Raw genomic sequence first — 16,660 nt, 5'->3', positions numbered from 1 at the left:
GCCAGATCATTCAGAAGGTCATCAAGACCTTCATCGCCTGACCTCCCCCAGCCCCGCCCTTGGCCACACCCCCGCCCCGCCCGTCTTCATAACCCCTGTAGGCATGATGCCCACGTAAGGTACCCGTTTAACTCCCTTATGTATATGAAAACTCTAATGTGCCAGCAGTCCTCTTCCCTACGCCAGTACCCCTTCCCCTCGCCCCTGCTCTCCCCGACCTGTCGACCTCGCTCGAGGAGCCGGACTGACCGTGTAAACACCCTGGTATTTATGTATTTATTGCGTCTCTGGTTCTTGTGCCGCCTTTGCAGCCTTTGTGGGCAGGAAATAAGCGGGGAATGTACCGTAGATATTCGGCATTCAGCGTCAAAACGCCTGGTTTCACTGGCGTTCAGTAAGCTAAAAGCTCTGTAAATGCAGCCTCTCTCGTCAGTGAGTGGAACTGTGCCGTGAGTTTATTTTTCAGGTCAAGTGTAGCAAACACAGTTGTGCATCTTGTGATTGCTTGTTGCCTTTTTTTTTTTTTTTTTTCTTTTTTTGGTTTAATGCAAACTTGTAGTGAGACCGCTCTGACCTCTAGCTGTGGAGATGGGAGCCTTGGATCAATAGGTAATACAGATCGCCAGGCTAATTAAGGCTTGGTGAAATTTAAAGTGGTCGTTTGGTCGAGTTCATTTTTAGTTGACTCTTATTAGCGCTGAAGTCTTATGCTGTTTTACCAGGAACTTTATTAGCGACAGAGAGGTCATGTTCGTGCTGTTATTGCATGCGGTCCCAGCTGTCTTGCTGTTAATGGGGCAGTGAGTACACACTGAGGCGAAGTTGTTGTTGTTATTTTATTTGCAGCTCAGGGCTCTGCTCTTGTTGGGAGCAGGAGGCCGTTGGCAGACTCAGTGGGTAAGTCTGGCCCGGCGCTGAGCGTCTCCCGCCCCTCGGTGGAGAGCGAGACGGGCTCTGGCGCTCCCTGGCCCGGTCGGTCTGAGAAACGCCGCTGCCCTGTAGAGCGCGTTGGGCGAACGGACAGCGCTGGCACCGCGCTGGGACGCCCGTCCGCTGGGCGCGTGCCCGTCGGCCTTCCCCCTCGGCGGCTGGGGGGGGGGCACGCGGCGGGTCAAACACCGCGGAGGCTCCGGGATGTGGGCGGGTGTCAGACCGCGGGACGGAATGCAAGCACCAATCAGCAGCGAAAGGGGGCGGAGCTGGGCGATGGGTTCGTCCGTCACGCCGACGCGGGCTGAGAAGGCTCCGCCCCCTCTTCAAGCCTCCGTCAGCGTTGTCTTGGAGACCGGTGGCCAGCGGTGCACGCTGGGAAATCGGCACGGACATAGAGCTGTGCACCAGTCTCCAGTCTCCTCCCCCACATGCCTGTAAGCCCCACCCACTCTGGGTGAGTGGGCGGAGTGAAGGGTCAGGGATGTGGGAGGAGCCTCAGGGGGGTCAGTCTGCCCGTGCTGCTGTTGATGGGTCCTGTGCTTATTGGTGGATAAAAGCCCTCTGTCCCCCAGCTGTCTGATCAAACCCGTTTCCTGTGAACACCTCTGCCTGTGCTTTCAGCCGAGTCGTGTTTACAGACACAGGCGGTCCCCGGTTCTACTGCCTGACTAACATACTTCATGTTTTTATTATTATTATTATTGTCATTATTATTATTTTCTAATTGTACAGAGATTTATATCGCGTTCATCTTTGTAGAATGTGTGTAATGCCATACTGGTGCAATGCAGTAATATTACAGTAACGTGGAAAGACGAAGATTAAACAGAAGAAATATATTTTTGCTGGTCAAGCAGGTGCCCTTTTAGTTCTGGTGCTTACATTGCTGCCTGTTAGCGTAACGGAGGCTGAATCTCCCTGGAACACCCCCAGCCCCAGTAAAAGTGTAGCTGCGGGCGCTACTGCCGTTCAGCCTGCTGTGTAGCGCGCGGCCCAACGTTAAGCAGCGAGCCAAGTGCTGTTTCAGGTGTGAGCGGAGAGCACGGTGCATTATGGGCCTGGCTGTTGCTCAGATGAATCATCTGTGAGCTGCTTCTGTAGATTTAGGGGTCTGTTGTGTGCTTTTTCTCCTCCGAAGCTCTGGGCTTTGATTAATTGTTTTAAGTTGCCGTATTGACTTGTAATGAAGGGAATGTTCTCCTAATGTGGGCACTTAACGTGTCTCTAAAACCGACTCATTTCAACCCTTTCTGTTAGCAGCATGGGGCGGCTGTCCTACCAAACAGCTTTTACACCCCCCCCATCACCACCACATGTACTGTACTGTATATATCTAATATCGATATGGGACAGGATATGGTATCTAATATGTTTATATGGGACAGGAAACAGTTGGGTCAGCTGTGTTCTGTGAGGGGGTGTGGCCCGTGTTCAGAACTGTGTTTATGCTGTGTTCTGTGAGGGGGGGGGGGCGTGGCCTGTGTTCAGGATTGTTTATGCTGTGTTCTCTGTCAGGGTGGGGCCTGTGTTCAGAACTGTGTTTATGCTGTGTTCTGTGAGGGGGGAGTGGCCTGTTCTGAGGACTGTGTTTATGCTGTGTTCTGTGCTGGGGGAGTGGCTTGTGGTCGGAACTGTGTTCATGTGAGCACTGGGCCAGCTGCAGCTGATTCTGTGGGCCCAGGCTCTCTGCTCTCTCTCCAGTAGTATTACTCGTGTGTCAGTTCACTGACCCCCATGCCTCACTCACTGCCATTGTGTGTTCCCACACTGCGTAATGCAATGTCACTGCCATTATTAATGAAGTTCTGTTTTATTGTATTTTTTCCCCCCCTTTACCATGTATGGGGGGGGGGGTGTCTGCCTTCCCCCCCAAAAGTTAGGCACTGCTCAAGCCCTGTGGAATTCAAATAAATTAATAAATATAATTTAAAAAGACGCCTTTTCCTGGAATTCTTTGATGTTGCAGAATGTGTGTGTGATGCCTTTGAGCCGCCAGGTGGGAGCGTTGCGTGGATTTCCGAATTCGGCGATGGGGAGCCGTGTGTCAGTCCGCGTGCCTCGCTCGTTTCCAGCTCGCCCCGCACACAGTGGGACTGCATGTATCATTTAAAGTCTCCCCAGACACCCCACTTGCGAAACCAACGTATGTGTCAGTTAATCACTTTTCATGGTACCCTTTACCGTGTAAGACATCACTCAGTGTGTTGTGGCTGGCAGCTCACTGCGTCTTCTCCCCATTAAATCAAGGTCTTGTATCCATGAACTGTAATAAGGTGGATGAGAATTATTTTGCCTAGTAGATATAGTGTAGCTGTGTGTTTGCGTACTCTTCGTAAGTTACAGCCCCGTCTGTTACACACTCACAATGCAGCGGGTCAGAGTCAGACAAGATGGTGTTCGCTGTTTATGGACAATCACTGAAGAGCTTTGGGTGTCAATGGTTTTTCAGTGTTCTTTGTTTGCAGGTGCCACTGTGTTGGAATTTCCAGTGTTTGCAGTGATGGGGATATTTTACACATTTATTCCATTAAACGTTTGCATCTAATTCAGAGAGAAGGTGCCATTCATCACATTTAAAGTAAGAATCAAAGAGGGCTGTGTGAGATCCAAACTCGAATCGATGACTGTCGGGGTGGTAAAAGTTTAGCTTTCTGATGCTGCTATGTGAGTAAGAACTCCTTATCATACTATAACACCGTTTATGGGACAGTCTCACACATGCACTGATGAATATGGTGCTCTAAACAACAAACTTTTTTTTTTTTTTTTTGCGCACCAATAAAAATGTAGTACTGTCCGAAATTTGGGTTGAACACAGCGAACAGGTGATGTTCAGCATTGTATCCTGAATTTCATTTTGTAGTCTTAAGACACGTTGCTGTTTAATTCCGGATTTGAAATTAGTGGCTGGCTAACGGACTGTCCTAGACCTTACTGCAGGTTCTAGAAAAGAAAACGGACTCCTGCGTGTCAAAATGGCTGCCTCTCAACGCCCGCTTATTAATGAATCTTTTCTGGATCCCAGGTGTTTTTAAGCGGCGGCTCATTAGCAACGCAGCGAGGCAGGTCTGGTTTCTCTGGCGAAGTCGCTGTAGTGCACTAGAAACGGAATACCAATATGTTTTAATCTCGACAGTACCAAAAGTGTCCTCGCTTGACTGTAACCACTAGGTGGCAGTATGTGTACAGTGATCTATTGAGTGTGAAACTGGTGCAGTATGCGTACAAAAATCCCATTAAATTATTTATTTATTGGGGGGATGGGTTTCTATGATGGCACATGCATGGATTTTGTTGAATATGAAGTGCTCTTTGGAGTACAGAATTACACTATGTACTGAATCTTCCATTTCACATTCTTGTTTTTATTTCATTTTTTTTTTCCAAATAGCCCCTGAAAAAAATGGTGTGATGTGCCGTCATGTCCCTTTGAATGAAAGCGTAATCATAACAATGATTTAATTATGCATGACGTGGTATGGGTGTGTTGTGATTCGTGCAGGAAAGTGGAAGAAATCAGGGTGAAATAAATGTGCTTTGTTGCGTTTTGTTGTGAATGAGAAGTCAGAGGTAAGTGACCTGAATCAGAGCACTTTACATGTAGCAGTGGTCAGCGTGGATGTGTTTATGCAGACTTGTGTTGGCGTCCCTCCATTTTAACATCCTCAGGGACACGGCCGCTTTAATGAGAAGTTGTCCCTTGGGGAATACCTGTACCGCTAAAGGAAATTGTGTTCCTCTTTTAATCACACGGGCCAAACTCTTCCTATTCCAGGTCAGTGCTCTAATGAGGAGGGGGCTGCGTCAGGTGACGTTAGCGGACCTGCCGGTCGGTCTCGCAATCGCCTAGGAAACGCTCGCTGTCGTGGGGGAGGTGGGGGGTAGCTGCTATCATCTCTGCATGGCCACACACACCTGAAAGGTATTTATCCGTGACACCGGAGTTATTCTCAGAGGAGAAGGTTTATTACGGAAGCAAATACTGTTGTTCCTGGCTGAATCCCAGGTTCAGTCCTAGAGAACTACGTGTTCCTACATTGTGCAGTTTTTTTTGTTTGTCATTTTTTTTGTCGTTTTCCCTTAAGTCTGAATATTCTTCTCTTTGTCCCTGTCCCCCCCTCGTTTATTTCTCCGCTCACTGTTTTGCATGCAGAGACGGCCGTTTGCGCTGGCAGTTTTATTCGGTCGCTGTATTTACGGCGCGCATCGCGGCCGGGTTTTTTCATGGCTTTTTTCTGCTTTGTTTACGATACGAGGGGACGAGGGAAAAGCGCTGCTGGTAACAGGTTGCAGCGAACGGAGCGATCTGGCAGAGGAGCGCGTTGCCTGGCACCGACTAAATTCCGTTTTGGCACGGCGAACGCCAGCCCATATCTGTTTTGGCACTTGGAGATGCAACTGCCTGCAATCTGGTGGCAGATGTCATCTGTTCTCCCATTCCTCATATTTCAGACTTTTTTTTTTTTAAGCGCGCGGATTAAAGCTGTGGCCATTGGAAGAAAAAAAAGTATATCGTGGTTAATCTTTCGTGTTACGATGCAGCTTTTTATGATGACACGACGAATGCTGACAAACTTGCGGTTAAACGTTTGTTTCGCTATTTTGCGCTAAACTGTATTATCGAAGTTGAATAGGGTTCTGGGTTAAGGAGACCCATACATAGTTCAGTGTAAAGCAGTCTTAACAAGGCGTGTACCGCATTGATAAGTATTACTTGAAAAAAACCATGGTGGCGCATCGTGTGCTAATGGTGGTGCGGAACGTTCAATCGATCTTTCTCAAACGCAGTGCTTGAGGGATGGGTTGAGTGCGTCTGCAGATTTTCGGGATTTTGCGCCGTGAACCTGACCCCTTTTCCCGCCGCTGTGGCTGCCGCGGTGATCGTTTGTTCCGTGTCGCTGGGTTGCGCCTTCGCCCCCCCCCCTTCTGTCTGCGCGCGGGTAATGAGACAGGAAGTTTGGCAGTCAGGGACTTGCAGTGATCGACCCCTCCTGGGGGCCTTCAGCCAGTAGATTAGAAGAGTCTGTACACCGGCGGGGTGGGGGGTGGGGGGTTGGGGTTCAGGGAGGGGGCATCACAACGAATTACCCCACGGGGTGGGCCGACCCCTCGATTGCGCAGTGATTCGCTGATTTGACTTCCTGCGACAGGGCCGCAGTGGAAGCGCCCGCCCTGGCGCTGACGCGGATATCGACGTGGCGTAAATTGAATCCCTCCGCTAACACGCCGATGGTGGCCCTCCATTACCGCGCGGGCCAGGGTAACGGGGGGGGGGGGGGGGGGGGGGGGGGGGGGGGGGGGGGGGGAGTAGGTAGAGGAGGAGGAGGAGGAGGAGGAAACGAATCCCTCCGCTTTTTTCCCTAAGGGGGAGAGGCGCTGGTGCGATGTGGCCCCGCTATCTGGAGATGAAGAAAGTGGGGAGCTGACCTGGGGGGGGGGGGGGCATGGTGCAGACACCTCAAACCCCCCCCCCCCCCCCCCCCCCCCCCCTCCCTGCACACATCCCGTACCCCTGGCAACCCAGTTCCGCTCCATTAGCCGGTGTCACTCCCCATTTCTCCCCACTCCCCGCTCCATATTGCATTACTGCACATCCCTGGCCTCCCGTCCTCTCCCTTATGGGAAAATCAATAGCCACACTAAATAGATTTCACAATCAATTTTTTCTCTATCATCGTCCTACATGGCCGCTTTCCGCATTTCGAAAAAAACAGAGGATGAAACGACGGTGTGAGAAAGGACAGGTGATTCCTTCTGGTTCTCTCTCTCTCTGTCCATCCCTCTCTCTCTCTTTCTCTGTCTTTCTCATTCTGTCTCATTCTCGGTCTTCCTTTCTCTTTCTGACTCTTTCCTCTGGCTTTGCGTCTCCCTCCCTCTCTCTCACTTTCTCTCTCGCTGTCTAATGCTGGAAAATATGGTTTTTGGGAATGTAGTGCTCTAATGTCATTTTTTTTAATACTGTGGAGTAAAGTGTGTAAAGACATTTGTGTGGTCACACCTGTTCCTAGTTCCAAAAACCATCATCGGAGCGCTGTCAGGTTTTGATGGATATGTTTTTAAATTGCTCTACTGGTCTAGCTTTAAACTACGCAAATCTCAGCCGTTTCGGTAGTTTTAAAACCTTTGAGACGCATTGCTAAAATAGAATCGTCTCTATTTTTCCTTATTAAAGTCTCAGCTAAGCAAGCTGCGAGCCAAAGACATCAATCACACCACTGACATCTGGTCCCAAGGGTGGGAGAGGAGAGTTGTTTAGAATTTTTTTGTTTTTTTTGCAACTGGCCTCTCGCCCTCAAAGACTGTCATTTCTTCAAATCGCACACCAGCTGCTCGTTTTTCTAGATCACATTTGATTTGGAGAGAAGCCACTTATGGGACACACTGAGGGGAAAAATCGCCGTTGGCCTCTAATCAGAGGTTTCTCTGCTGCAGACCAGAATGGTTGTACTATAGGAAACCAAGAGTATAGTGCATTATGACTCAAAGAAGCATTACATTACATTACAGGCATTTCGCAGACGCTCTTATCCAGAGTGAAACACACAGCTTTTTTTTTACATAGCATTGTATGATCAGAATTAGCCAGGCTTTGCTGCCACAAAGCTACTGAATTTCTGTGAGTAACAGACAGCAAAGGAGCTTTGCATCTTCATCATTTGATTGCTGTTACAAAAAACAATTTTAGAATATGGCTTTCTGATGAGCCATGTGAACGCCATTGGCCCATTAGGTTTTTGCTTACTGGAAGAAAAAAAAAAGCATTTCTCTCTAATGATCCAAAAACTACGGTGCGTTTTACGTGGTTAAACAGAGTGATGGACCTAATCCTGTCACCGTCTCTGCTCGTAGTGAAGGGAGTGAGCTTTGTCCGTGCTTCACGGGTCCCGTTCGCCTGGTGCTGTTTATGAGTTTGTTTGTTTCCCCGCCGGTTTGCATATCCTCTATTCGCATGGACTCCACGCCCGCGCTAGGTGTGCTAAAAGGCCTTGGGGGAGAGGACGTTCTCTCCATCCCGCCTGCGCCCATTAATCACCCTCTGATGGCTACCATTTGGGGGGGAGGGATGGGGGGGGGGAGGAGGAAACGGATTCTGGCGGTAATTGCCGTTTATATGGGTGACACGACCAGGAAAGGGGCAACTTGGGAGGCTGGGGGTGGGGGGAGGAGGGGGGGGGGGGTCGGCTACCATCTGCTTCTGCGATGAAGAGCACGGCGTTAGCATCTGGCCGACACCCCTGCCGCTTATTCGAGGGGATTCATGAGCAGGGTGCCGACGAGACTGAGAATGGTTCCGGAAGGAGTGGAGAGTCCCCTCAGGGTAGCGGCCCTCACCCTCAGTGTCTTCTGCAGACCATTCCGTCCCATTGGCTGTAGGCCCTCATTGTGTGTTGGCCACTCCCTGCTCAGTAGTCATGGAAACGAGGAAAGCTAAGCTAAAGCTAAATGGCTGTCCATTGAGTGTAGATCCGGGGGATGATGGGGGATCAGACATCCCCCCCCCCCCCAAATATTATCTTGTTGTGTTTGGTGGTACTGTTAGTGCTCCCCTAAAAACAAATCCTGAAGAAAATGTCCTGTTTGTTGTCCACCCAAAAGTAAGTTGAAATGAGATGTACACTATGTCCTTGGGGACAGCTGCCACAATAATAAGTGTAATAACTATGAAAATATTTTTGGTTAAGTCACAGTTTCAGGTCAAGAAACAAAATTGCACTGAAATAAGGAAGGTCCCCCCCCCCCCCCCCCACCCCACATGGTTGGCAATGCGTGACATAACTTGCCAGCTGTACACGTTTTGGACCAGACGCAACGTTGTGGTAGACAATCTAGACAGTAGTAGACAGAAAGTATAGATGGTCTATTCTAATCATCAGCTTCCTTATTTGTAGATTTAATCAAAGCCCAAGCCTGGATTTGCACGTGAACGGATACTATGTTGATAATTAAAATATGTGTTGATTCTATATGCTATAGCTTAGCATATTTTCTGCACACTGTTTAAAAAAAAAAAAAAAAAAAAAAAACCTAAATCATTAATTTAATGATGCCAATAACTACCTCCAAGGCATGCGGTTGTCGAGGGACTTTGGTTCCTCCTCCTGCAGAACAAAGATGGAGGGAACCATTTTTGGCTTCAGGTTATGTTTCTTTGGCTTGCCTTGGGAATCAGAGACATATATAAAACAAAATCCCTTTGGCAATCACAGGCCACACATCCATAATACATGTTCTAATTAAACAGACCTTGCATTTTTTTTTCAGTCCAAAATGTTTTAATAATAGCTGAAAATAGAATTTAACACACTGTCATCATCTACATTATTGATCGAAAGAAGAGCAGTACACTGAATAGGAAATCCGGATTGTTTATGTACAGCTATGGATACAAAAGGGAGGTGGACCAGGAAGAGTTAGAGGGTTATTTTGAAACAAGGAGTTACATCAACCACTTAATTTACAAAAACTCAAAAGTAGGGACACCGTAAAATGACACAATTTTTAGAAAATGGGCATCCCTTCAGAGGAAATGAAAGGCATGTGAGTATCTTTGACGCACGGGGTTCCCGTTGGCCGAATGCGCGATGTCCATTTCGCTAAGCGATATTTTTTGCAGCGATAGATGGTGAGGACGTGTCTCTAATCTACCCGACGGCCATGTTTTCCTGGTTCACACACACACACACCGTCCAGCCTTTATAAATGCGGTAGGAGTACAAAGCGAGCGTACAAAGTTGCTGATGAATCTGTGAAGAAAAAGCTTGTGTCGCGTCGACGTCCGTATCTTGTTGCGCTCTCCCTCTCTTCGTTGAGGGAGAGCGAACTGGCGAGGTGTCGCTTGCAGTCTCCCGCCCGCCGTGCCAGTTTGTCGCGCGGTAAATCGAAAGCGCTCGTAACCGTCCCTGTTAGCCGTGGCGGCTTGCGACGACGGCGGCTCTCGAGCGTTTCAGACAAGCTAGGCTTTAAAGCGCCCGCTTGCCACGGGAGTCGGGGGGGCCAGAGAGGAAGTGCTTTGTCGTTACACGATGTGGGGGAGGAGGGGGGGGTCTGCTTTTCTGGGAGGCCAGAATGTGCCTGTTCAAGGTATCCCTCTGAATAGGTTTTGGGGCTCACACACCGCTTTTGTCCTCTCAGTCCACCCCCCCCCCCCCCCGCGCTCCGCTTAGCTTTGAACTGAGAAATAAGTGCTTTTTTTTGGGAAAACGCGCAAGTCACGTCCCCATTTTTGTTCCCCCCGGTGCAGTCTCGCAACGTCAGGCACTCTGATCCGTTAGGGTGCCCCCCCGTTTGAGGTCCGTTCCATCGCGAGCAGGGGGTCAGGTGATCCGCCGAGTCTCAGGGATTCGGACCGTCGGTGATTGGCCCCCCTCCGGGGCCTGCCGGTGATGTAACGGATCGTTTTGCCCGTTCCCTTCCGTATGCAAATGTGTCTCAGCGGGAACGTTAAACAAGGACGTTAGGATCCTGCCGCGCTAGGATTTGATCTGCGCAGTCAAAGCAAAACAATGGGAGCGATTACATAACGGATGCACTAGTAGCGTGTTCGTCGCATCGCTTTCGACATGTAACGGAATCATCAGCTTATCGTCTTTCCCCCTTCTGTCAACTGTAAATATCCAAAAATAAAAAGGACGTTTTGTAGATCACCTGTGGTACCTGAAGGATTTATTCTTTAAACTACAGTGTTTCTGTCTCCTTTGGTGCGATTTTGAGACACACTCGCTGACCTAGTTGAAATGTTGTATTTAAATTTTCTGAAATAAAAAATAACCATCGTCCGCCTCTCATCATATGTCATTCTTGTTAAATGCTTGAAAAAATATAAGCATTATTATTTCCGTTGATGTGAGTTATCATTTGTAACCTCCTTGTTGCGACGCAGTGCAGGCGTGCAACACTTCTTCTTTTGCATGAGTGATTCCTGTGTATATAGCTGAATACACAAACAAACAGATTTTCAATATATATTCATATATAAAATAAATACAAATCATATCTCTTTTTACACCACCATACTGAATATTAGAACACTTCCCTGGCAGCAATTAATAAGTGTACTTTTTCATTTTTTTGTTTTGTTTTTGTTTTTGTTTTTTTGTTGATTTTTAACCGCTGAACTCGTCTGTTGGGGGTTTGAAGTTGGCGATGCGAGCTATGCGGACAGCGACAGAGGTTCCCATTATGTTTCGGGTTGTTCCTCGGCAGTGCCGCCCCGGGCTCTAGCAGGACTCCGCTGGCGGCCCCTGAACATTTTGTGGATGCTGAGCGTCGCTGTTTTCTGTGCCGGTGGAGTTGGAGGCTTCCTTCGTTTTAAGCCAGTGCGCCTGCTGCTGCTGCTGCTGCTGCTTTTGCGTCTGCGTCGGCTGCACCTGGGCCTGCCGCTGCTTCTGCTGGGGGCACTGCGCCGCCACGTGGCCCTTCACCTCGGAAGGCAGGAGACAGGCCTGGGCCTTCAGCGGATCCTGTCCCGGCCTCCTCCAGCCCGGGGAGGCCCCGCCCTGGCAGGCTTTGGCGGTCAGGAGGAAGACGAGGGCCGACGCCGCCAGGAGGAGCGCGGGGGTCAGGTCCGGGGTGGCCGCGCTCGCCGGGACCGCCTTCGTCCTGAGGTGGACGCAGGAGGTGTCGTTGGGCCCCAGGTGCAGGCACACCCTGTAGCGGGTCCCGGGCTGGAGGCGGGTGAGGTTGAAGCCCTGGGTGCCCGCCAGGATGCGGGCGCTGTGCCTGTGGCGGTCCGCCAGGCTCTCGTTGGTCAGCCAGGAGAGCCGGGCGGAGGGCACGTTGTAGTTGACGGGCCAGGCTAGGAGGGCGTAGCGCTCCCGGACGTCCTTCACCTCCAGGTTGTCCTTGCCCCGCCAGGTGCTCGAGGGTCGGGCTCCGTCCACGCCGTCCACCCGAACCGTCACACTCTGCGTGTCGGCACCCACGAGGTTCTGAGCCACGCACGTGTAGAAACCCGCCTCGTCTGCAGTGATCCCAGCGATCTCCAAGGTGCCCTCCATAAGCACCTGATACGGACCGTAGCTGGAGGAGGTGGAGAGTCTGAGGCCCTTGGGGGTGACCCAGTAGATGCTCGGCTCGGGGTCGGCGAGGGCTCGGCAGTGGAGGACCAGGTTTTCTCCCTGCCTGGCCTGTACGTACGGAGGGAACGTCCCCGGGGCGATCAGGGGCAAGCAGCTGTCCGCCATCTCTCGGAAGGAGACCTCTTTCACCCTCCTGGCTTTGAGCTCCGGGGGCTCGGAGCAGAACGTGGACTGGGGCTCGATGAAGCGGACGGGCTTGTCGGCCTCCGCCCCCACCCAGCGTATCAGGCAGTCGCAGCGGATGGGGTTGGTGTGCAGGCTGATCTCCTGCAGGCTGGGCAGGGAGCTGACGGTCTCCCTGTGGAGGGCGCTGAGGGCGTTGCTGTTCAGCATCAGACTCTCCATGCTGGACAGACGCCGGAAGGCCTGGGGGTGGATGTAGGACAGCCTGGGGTTGTTGGTGATCTCCAGCTTGGTGAGCTCCGGCAGGTTCTCCATGGCAGAATGCTCTATCGAGACCAGCTCGTCCATGTTGTTGAGCCCCAGTTCCTTTAGGTGCAGCATGTTCCTGAAGTCCCCCTGCCGGACCAGTTGAATGGGGTTCTTGTTCAGGTCGAGAAACTTCAAACCGGGTAGCTGCTGCAGGGCCTCCTTCGGGACTTTGGTCAGGTGGTTGTCGTAGAAGGAAATGCTCTCTAAGCTATAAAGTCCCTCCAGGGACCTCTCGGAGAGCTCGCGCAGACCCATCCCTGCCAGAACCAGGCTGCGGAGGGAGCCCAGGGGTTTGAAGTTGAGGTCCTGGATTGCGTCCACCGGGTTTCCCCCGATCATGAGGACCTCCAGCCGCGGCAGCGCGTGGAACCAGCGGCGGTCGATCGCCGCCAGCCGGTTGGAGTTGAGGTGGAGCCTCAGCAAGTTCTCCAGGCCCTTGAAGGCCCCCGGGGAGATGTTCCTGAGCCGGTTGTGGTTGAGGTACAGCTCCTGCAGGCCCGGCAGGCCGGAGAAGGCGGCGTCGGGCAGGTGACGCAGCTGGTTCTCCTCCATGTGCAAGCTCAGGAGGACGGGCATGCTGGCGATCCTCAGGTGGCGGCTGTTGCTGAAGCTGTTCTGGGAGAGGTCGAGCTCGGTCAGGTTGACCAGGCCCGGCAGCTCGCTCTGGTCCAGCGCGCTGATGAGGTTGCTCTGCAGCCGCAGGGTGTGCGTCTCCGGGGGGAGCTGGGAAGGAAGCTGGGTCAGGAGGAGGTCGTTGCAGTCCACCGTCGGGGCCTCCCGGTACACGGACTGTGGCGAGTACCACGGCTTGATCTGGCAGACGCACTGGTCGGGGCACGCCACCTTCCACGGCATGGAGTGAATGACCAAGGCGCCGGCCACGCCCAGGAAGAGATGGGCTTGCACCCAGAACATGGTGTCCTTTCTCATTTTGAACAAGGCAGTTCACTGGACGGGGTACGGGGAGGGGAGGGGAGGGGGGGGGATATCGTACACACTGTACTTATTCCATCCACTCCTCGTACGATTAAGTCGATGTTTTTCCTTTTTCCATCAGTTTCAGTTTTTAATGAGGGCTGATGAAGGCTTTGGCTGCGGCGGCAGCGGAAAGAGGCGGACGTGTCCCTGGCTCACCAGCTGAGAGCACAAGTGGATCCCAGAGTGCTGGCTAATAGGGGGTGAAATGACTAGCGCAGTGGCGGCTGTACGGCGCCTGTCTAGAGCTCCTGGGATCTGTGGCACAGATGCTGTCGTTCTCCCAGATGGTGTGGTCCTTTTAGTTCATAGTTGAGCGATGCGTTCGGTGGTTCGCTGCGAACGAGAAGAGCGATGCTTACAATTTCCTTGTTAAGAGTGCAACTGGTTTCCGGTTTTAATTTTACAGTGAGTCTGGCATCCTGTTGAACCTGAATGCAGCGTTACTGTTGTTTTTTCTCTATTGTTTTATGTTGTTCTCATTTTAAGGTTACCATGCCTTTTCTGAGATTTAGTTCTGTTTAAATGTGCGGTAGGCTCTAAGGTAATCTTGAAATCCTAAGGTGACCCCTCTTTTGCAATCCACTGTCTTGTGAGATTCTTCACTGTGGTTGTGTTCGTCCTCAGCTGTGGGGAGCCATTTTCATGTCTTGACACCCCAGGAGTAAGAGGAGGGAGCTGTTCATGTTCAGGAATGCCTAGAGAGAAGATTAAAAAAGAACCGTAAGGTTAGGGTCCTCAAAGGGAAAAGCAAATTATTCAAATGAGAACCACATTACATGGATTACACTTTCAACCCGTTTCGATATTCACAAGGCATGTAACTTAGGCTGAAAAGGAACCGGAGAGTGATTTCATCACCGCTTAAAAACTTTTTTGGCCTCTTTTACCTCCTCCTTTTTTGAGATCTCCAACTCAACCATCCCACCCACGCCCCCCACAACCGTTAGCGCTGAAGCTAAAATGCAGCCTCTCGTCTGAAGCTCTTCACCTCGAGCCAGCGATGACTATTTTCAACACAGCAGGCCAAACTACTGCAGGTAAGCTCTGTCTCAATTGCGTGCGAGGCTTCTCTCTCCCTGATGGCCGACAGCGCGTGGGCAAACTAACCGGCAAAAGGTTTGGGATGAGACTCACACTGCAGTTACCTAAGAAACCCACAATATCTGTCGGGGGATGCGGCCAGTTGGGACCCTCCCACTCTGAACCCCTCCCTGTCATAACTGCCATTTTAATGCATTTTTGGGTTTGACACAGGGCCCAACATACCAGGGGTCCTTACACAGTCCTTCAGTTAAATTTCTGAGATCGTTTCAACTGAGGATGTGACCAGCAGTTTTTTAACGGTGCGCTTTGCTTCAAATGTTAAATGTTCTTCATTCCTGTAAAAGCGATATCGGTTCCAGGGCACTGCAGTTCAGCCTCAACGCCGGCACATTTGTCTCTGCTACGGCAGATGAGTCGAGGAAAAGAAAGGCAGAAATATAGAGGGTCTCATTCAGGTCTGCAGATTCAGCTCCGCGAATGATCAAGAACCTGGATATTGCTCACGCTCAAGCAGGCCTTTGCGGTTCAGAAAGAAAACGAGATGATATTACAAAGAAAAGGCACTGATGGGGAGAAGAACATCTGTGAGGGTCTCTGATCTCTGATTAGTAAGGATCACAGCTAGCTGTAGCACAGTAGGATATATATATATATATGTCTCCCCATTTTAGGGGACCCAAGGTAAATAGACAAATTCAATAAGTCGTCCTATATAGTAAGTGGGTGGACTATACGGGGGACACAACATGGCACAGTATGTAAAAAAAAAAAATGATGGTCTTTAACACTGAGTTTAACACTGCATTCATTTTTGCCATTTCAAATCCAGTATGTTGGAGTACAGAGCCAAAGCAACACAATGTGTCATTGTCCAAATACTTACAGACTTCGCTACACTGCTGTGTTGAATTAGGATGCTAGGGCTAGTAGACAAATGTACAGAAAGGGAATAGAGGCTGCAGTAGAACTATACAATGTATTGGACCGTGTTTATAAACATGCTGCATAATGTATGCGATGCTACTTATTTCGGTGTCTTCTCGAGAGTGTGTAGTTCTCAATTCCCTTTTTAAAATGGCGGATAACCAGCGGTTAGCTACAGGGTTGTGCTCCGGAGGTGGTACCAAACCGCTACGCCGAAACTTATTTTTAGAGGCCCCCCCCGCCTTACGCTCGCGCTCCGAGTGAAAACCCGTGTTCTTCCGAGGGTGGACGCGTCCTGCGGGTCCGCTCCGGGCGCGGCTTCCTGTCGAGAGCACGGCGCGCGTTTCCTTCGTTAGCGGGTCGGCGGCTTCGCTCGCTCGAGCGGCTAGCCCCGACGCCGGCTGTTCGCTGCTTCGCTGTGATTATTTCGCCGCGCAGGACGTGTCCGCCCCCTCTTTCCCCCCCCCCCCCCCCTCGGAGCAGTGCCTGGCTAATCCGTTCTCTCTCTCTCTCTCTCTCTCTCTGAACACCCAATTAGTCCTGATGTTCTCTTCCCCTCTCTCTCCCTGCCTGTCCTCCGCGGAGGGAATCTACCTGCCGGGTTCGTCTCGGCGCCTCGCGAAGAGCGATGGATCAGCTGAGCCAGTTAAGGGTCTGCATTGTGGAGCGGTGATTTTTTTGTTCTCTGTTTTTTATCTATTTTTTTTTTTTTACCAGGAGCACTAGAAGAAGCCGCAGATCAGAGCTAAGCTAAGCTAACCTGACGCTGGAGGATCCTGGAGGAGGTGCGGGGGGACGGCAGACCGAAGGCGATTCCTCTCGTTGAATAACGTGCGGTTCGAGCAACGTGGGGCGTGCGCTCGAGAGCGTTTCCGCGATCGATTAATTGAGACAGAAACGCTGGTGTTTCGGGAACAGTGTGCGAGCTCTTGTGAGCGCGGGAGATGAGAGGGATTGTGTGGGAGGCTAAATTTGCACATGTGAGCCTTGGACCCACCACTTTATAAGCACTTTACATTTTTAATATTTTAGCAGCGCTTTTAAAGCTGTGATCTTACACTGTTCAATTTGAAATTGAAATTTGAAATTTGGACATGAGAGCCTTGCATTCAAGTGCTTACATTTTTTGGCATTTTTAAAATACAAATTTTAGTGTTTTTAGTAATCGTGTACTTGTACTGTTTGTGCTTGTGTCATGTGATGCTGCCTTTCTTAACATAAATATGTCCCCCAGCCAAATTTTCCATGATGGGAAGGTTCGACTTGACTTA

At 50.7% G+C, this 16,660-nt stretch overlaps 1 protein-coding gene and 1 long non-coding RNA gene across 2 annotated transcripts in view; one reads left to right on the top strand and one right to left on the bottom strand.

The window, feature by feature from the left end:
- The first annotated feature begins 4,418 nt into the window (after positions 1–4,418).
- On the top strand, positions 4,419–16,140 carry LOC118211798. Its single transcript, XR_004762090.1, has 3 exons — positions 4,419–4,503; positions 4,709–4,855; positions 16,107–16,140. It is a non-coding gene; the product is annotated as an uncharacterized LOC118211798 (long non-coding RNA).
- Positions 10,997–16,660, bottom strand: part of lrrn2 (leucine rich repeat neuronal 2) — a 53,653-nt gene continuing 47,989 nt past the window's right edge. Inside the window, exon 2 of the mRNA XM_035389281.1 lies at positions 10,997–14,116. Coding sequence (XP_035245172.1) covers positions 11,151–13,373 — 2,223 coding nt within the window. The 5' untranslated portion in view covers positions 13,374–14,116 and the 3' untranslated portion in view covers positions 10,997–11,150. The remainder of the gene's footprint in view (positions 14,117–16,660) is intronic.

This window comes from Anguilla anguilla, chromosome 13 (genome assembly GCF_013347855.1).
Source record: "Anguilla anguilla isolate fAngAng1 chromosome 13, fAngAng1.pri, whole genome shotgun sequence".
Taxonomy (NCBI): Eukaryota; Metazoa; Chordata; class Actinopteri; order Anguilliformes; family Anguillidae; genus Anguilla; species Anguilla anguilla.
The sequence above is the reverse complement of the archived record's forward strand: the minus strand, read 5'-3'. Positions and strand labels throughout refer to the sequence as shown.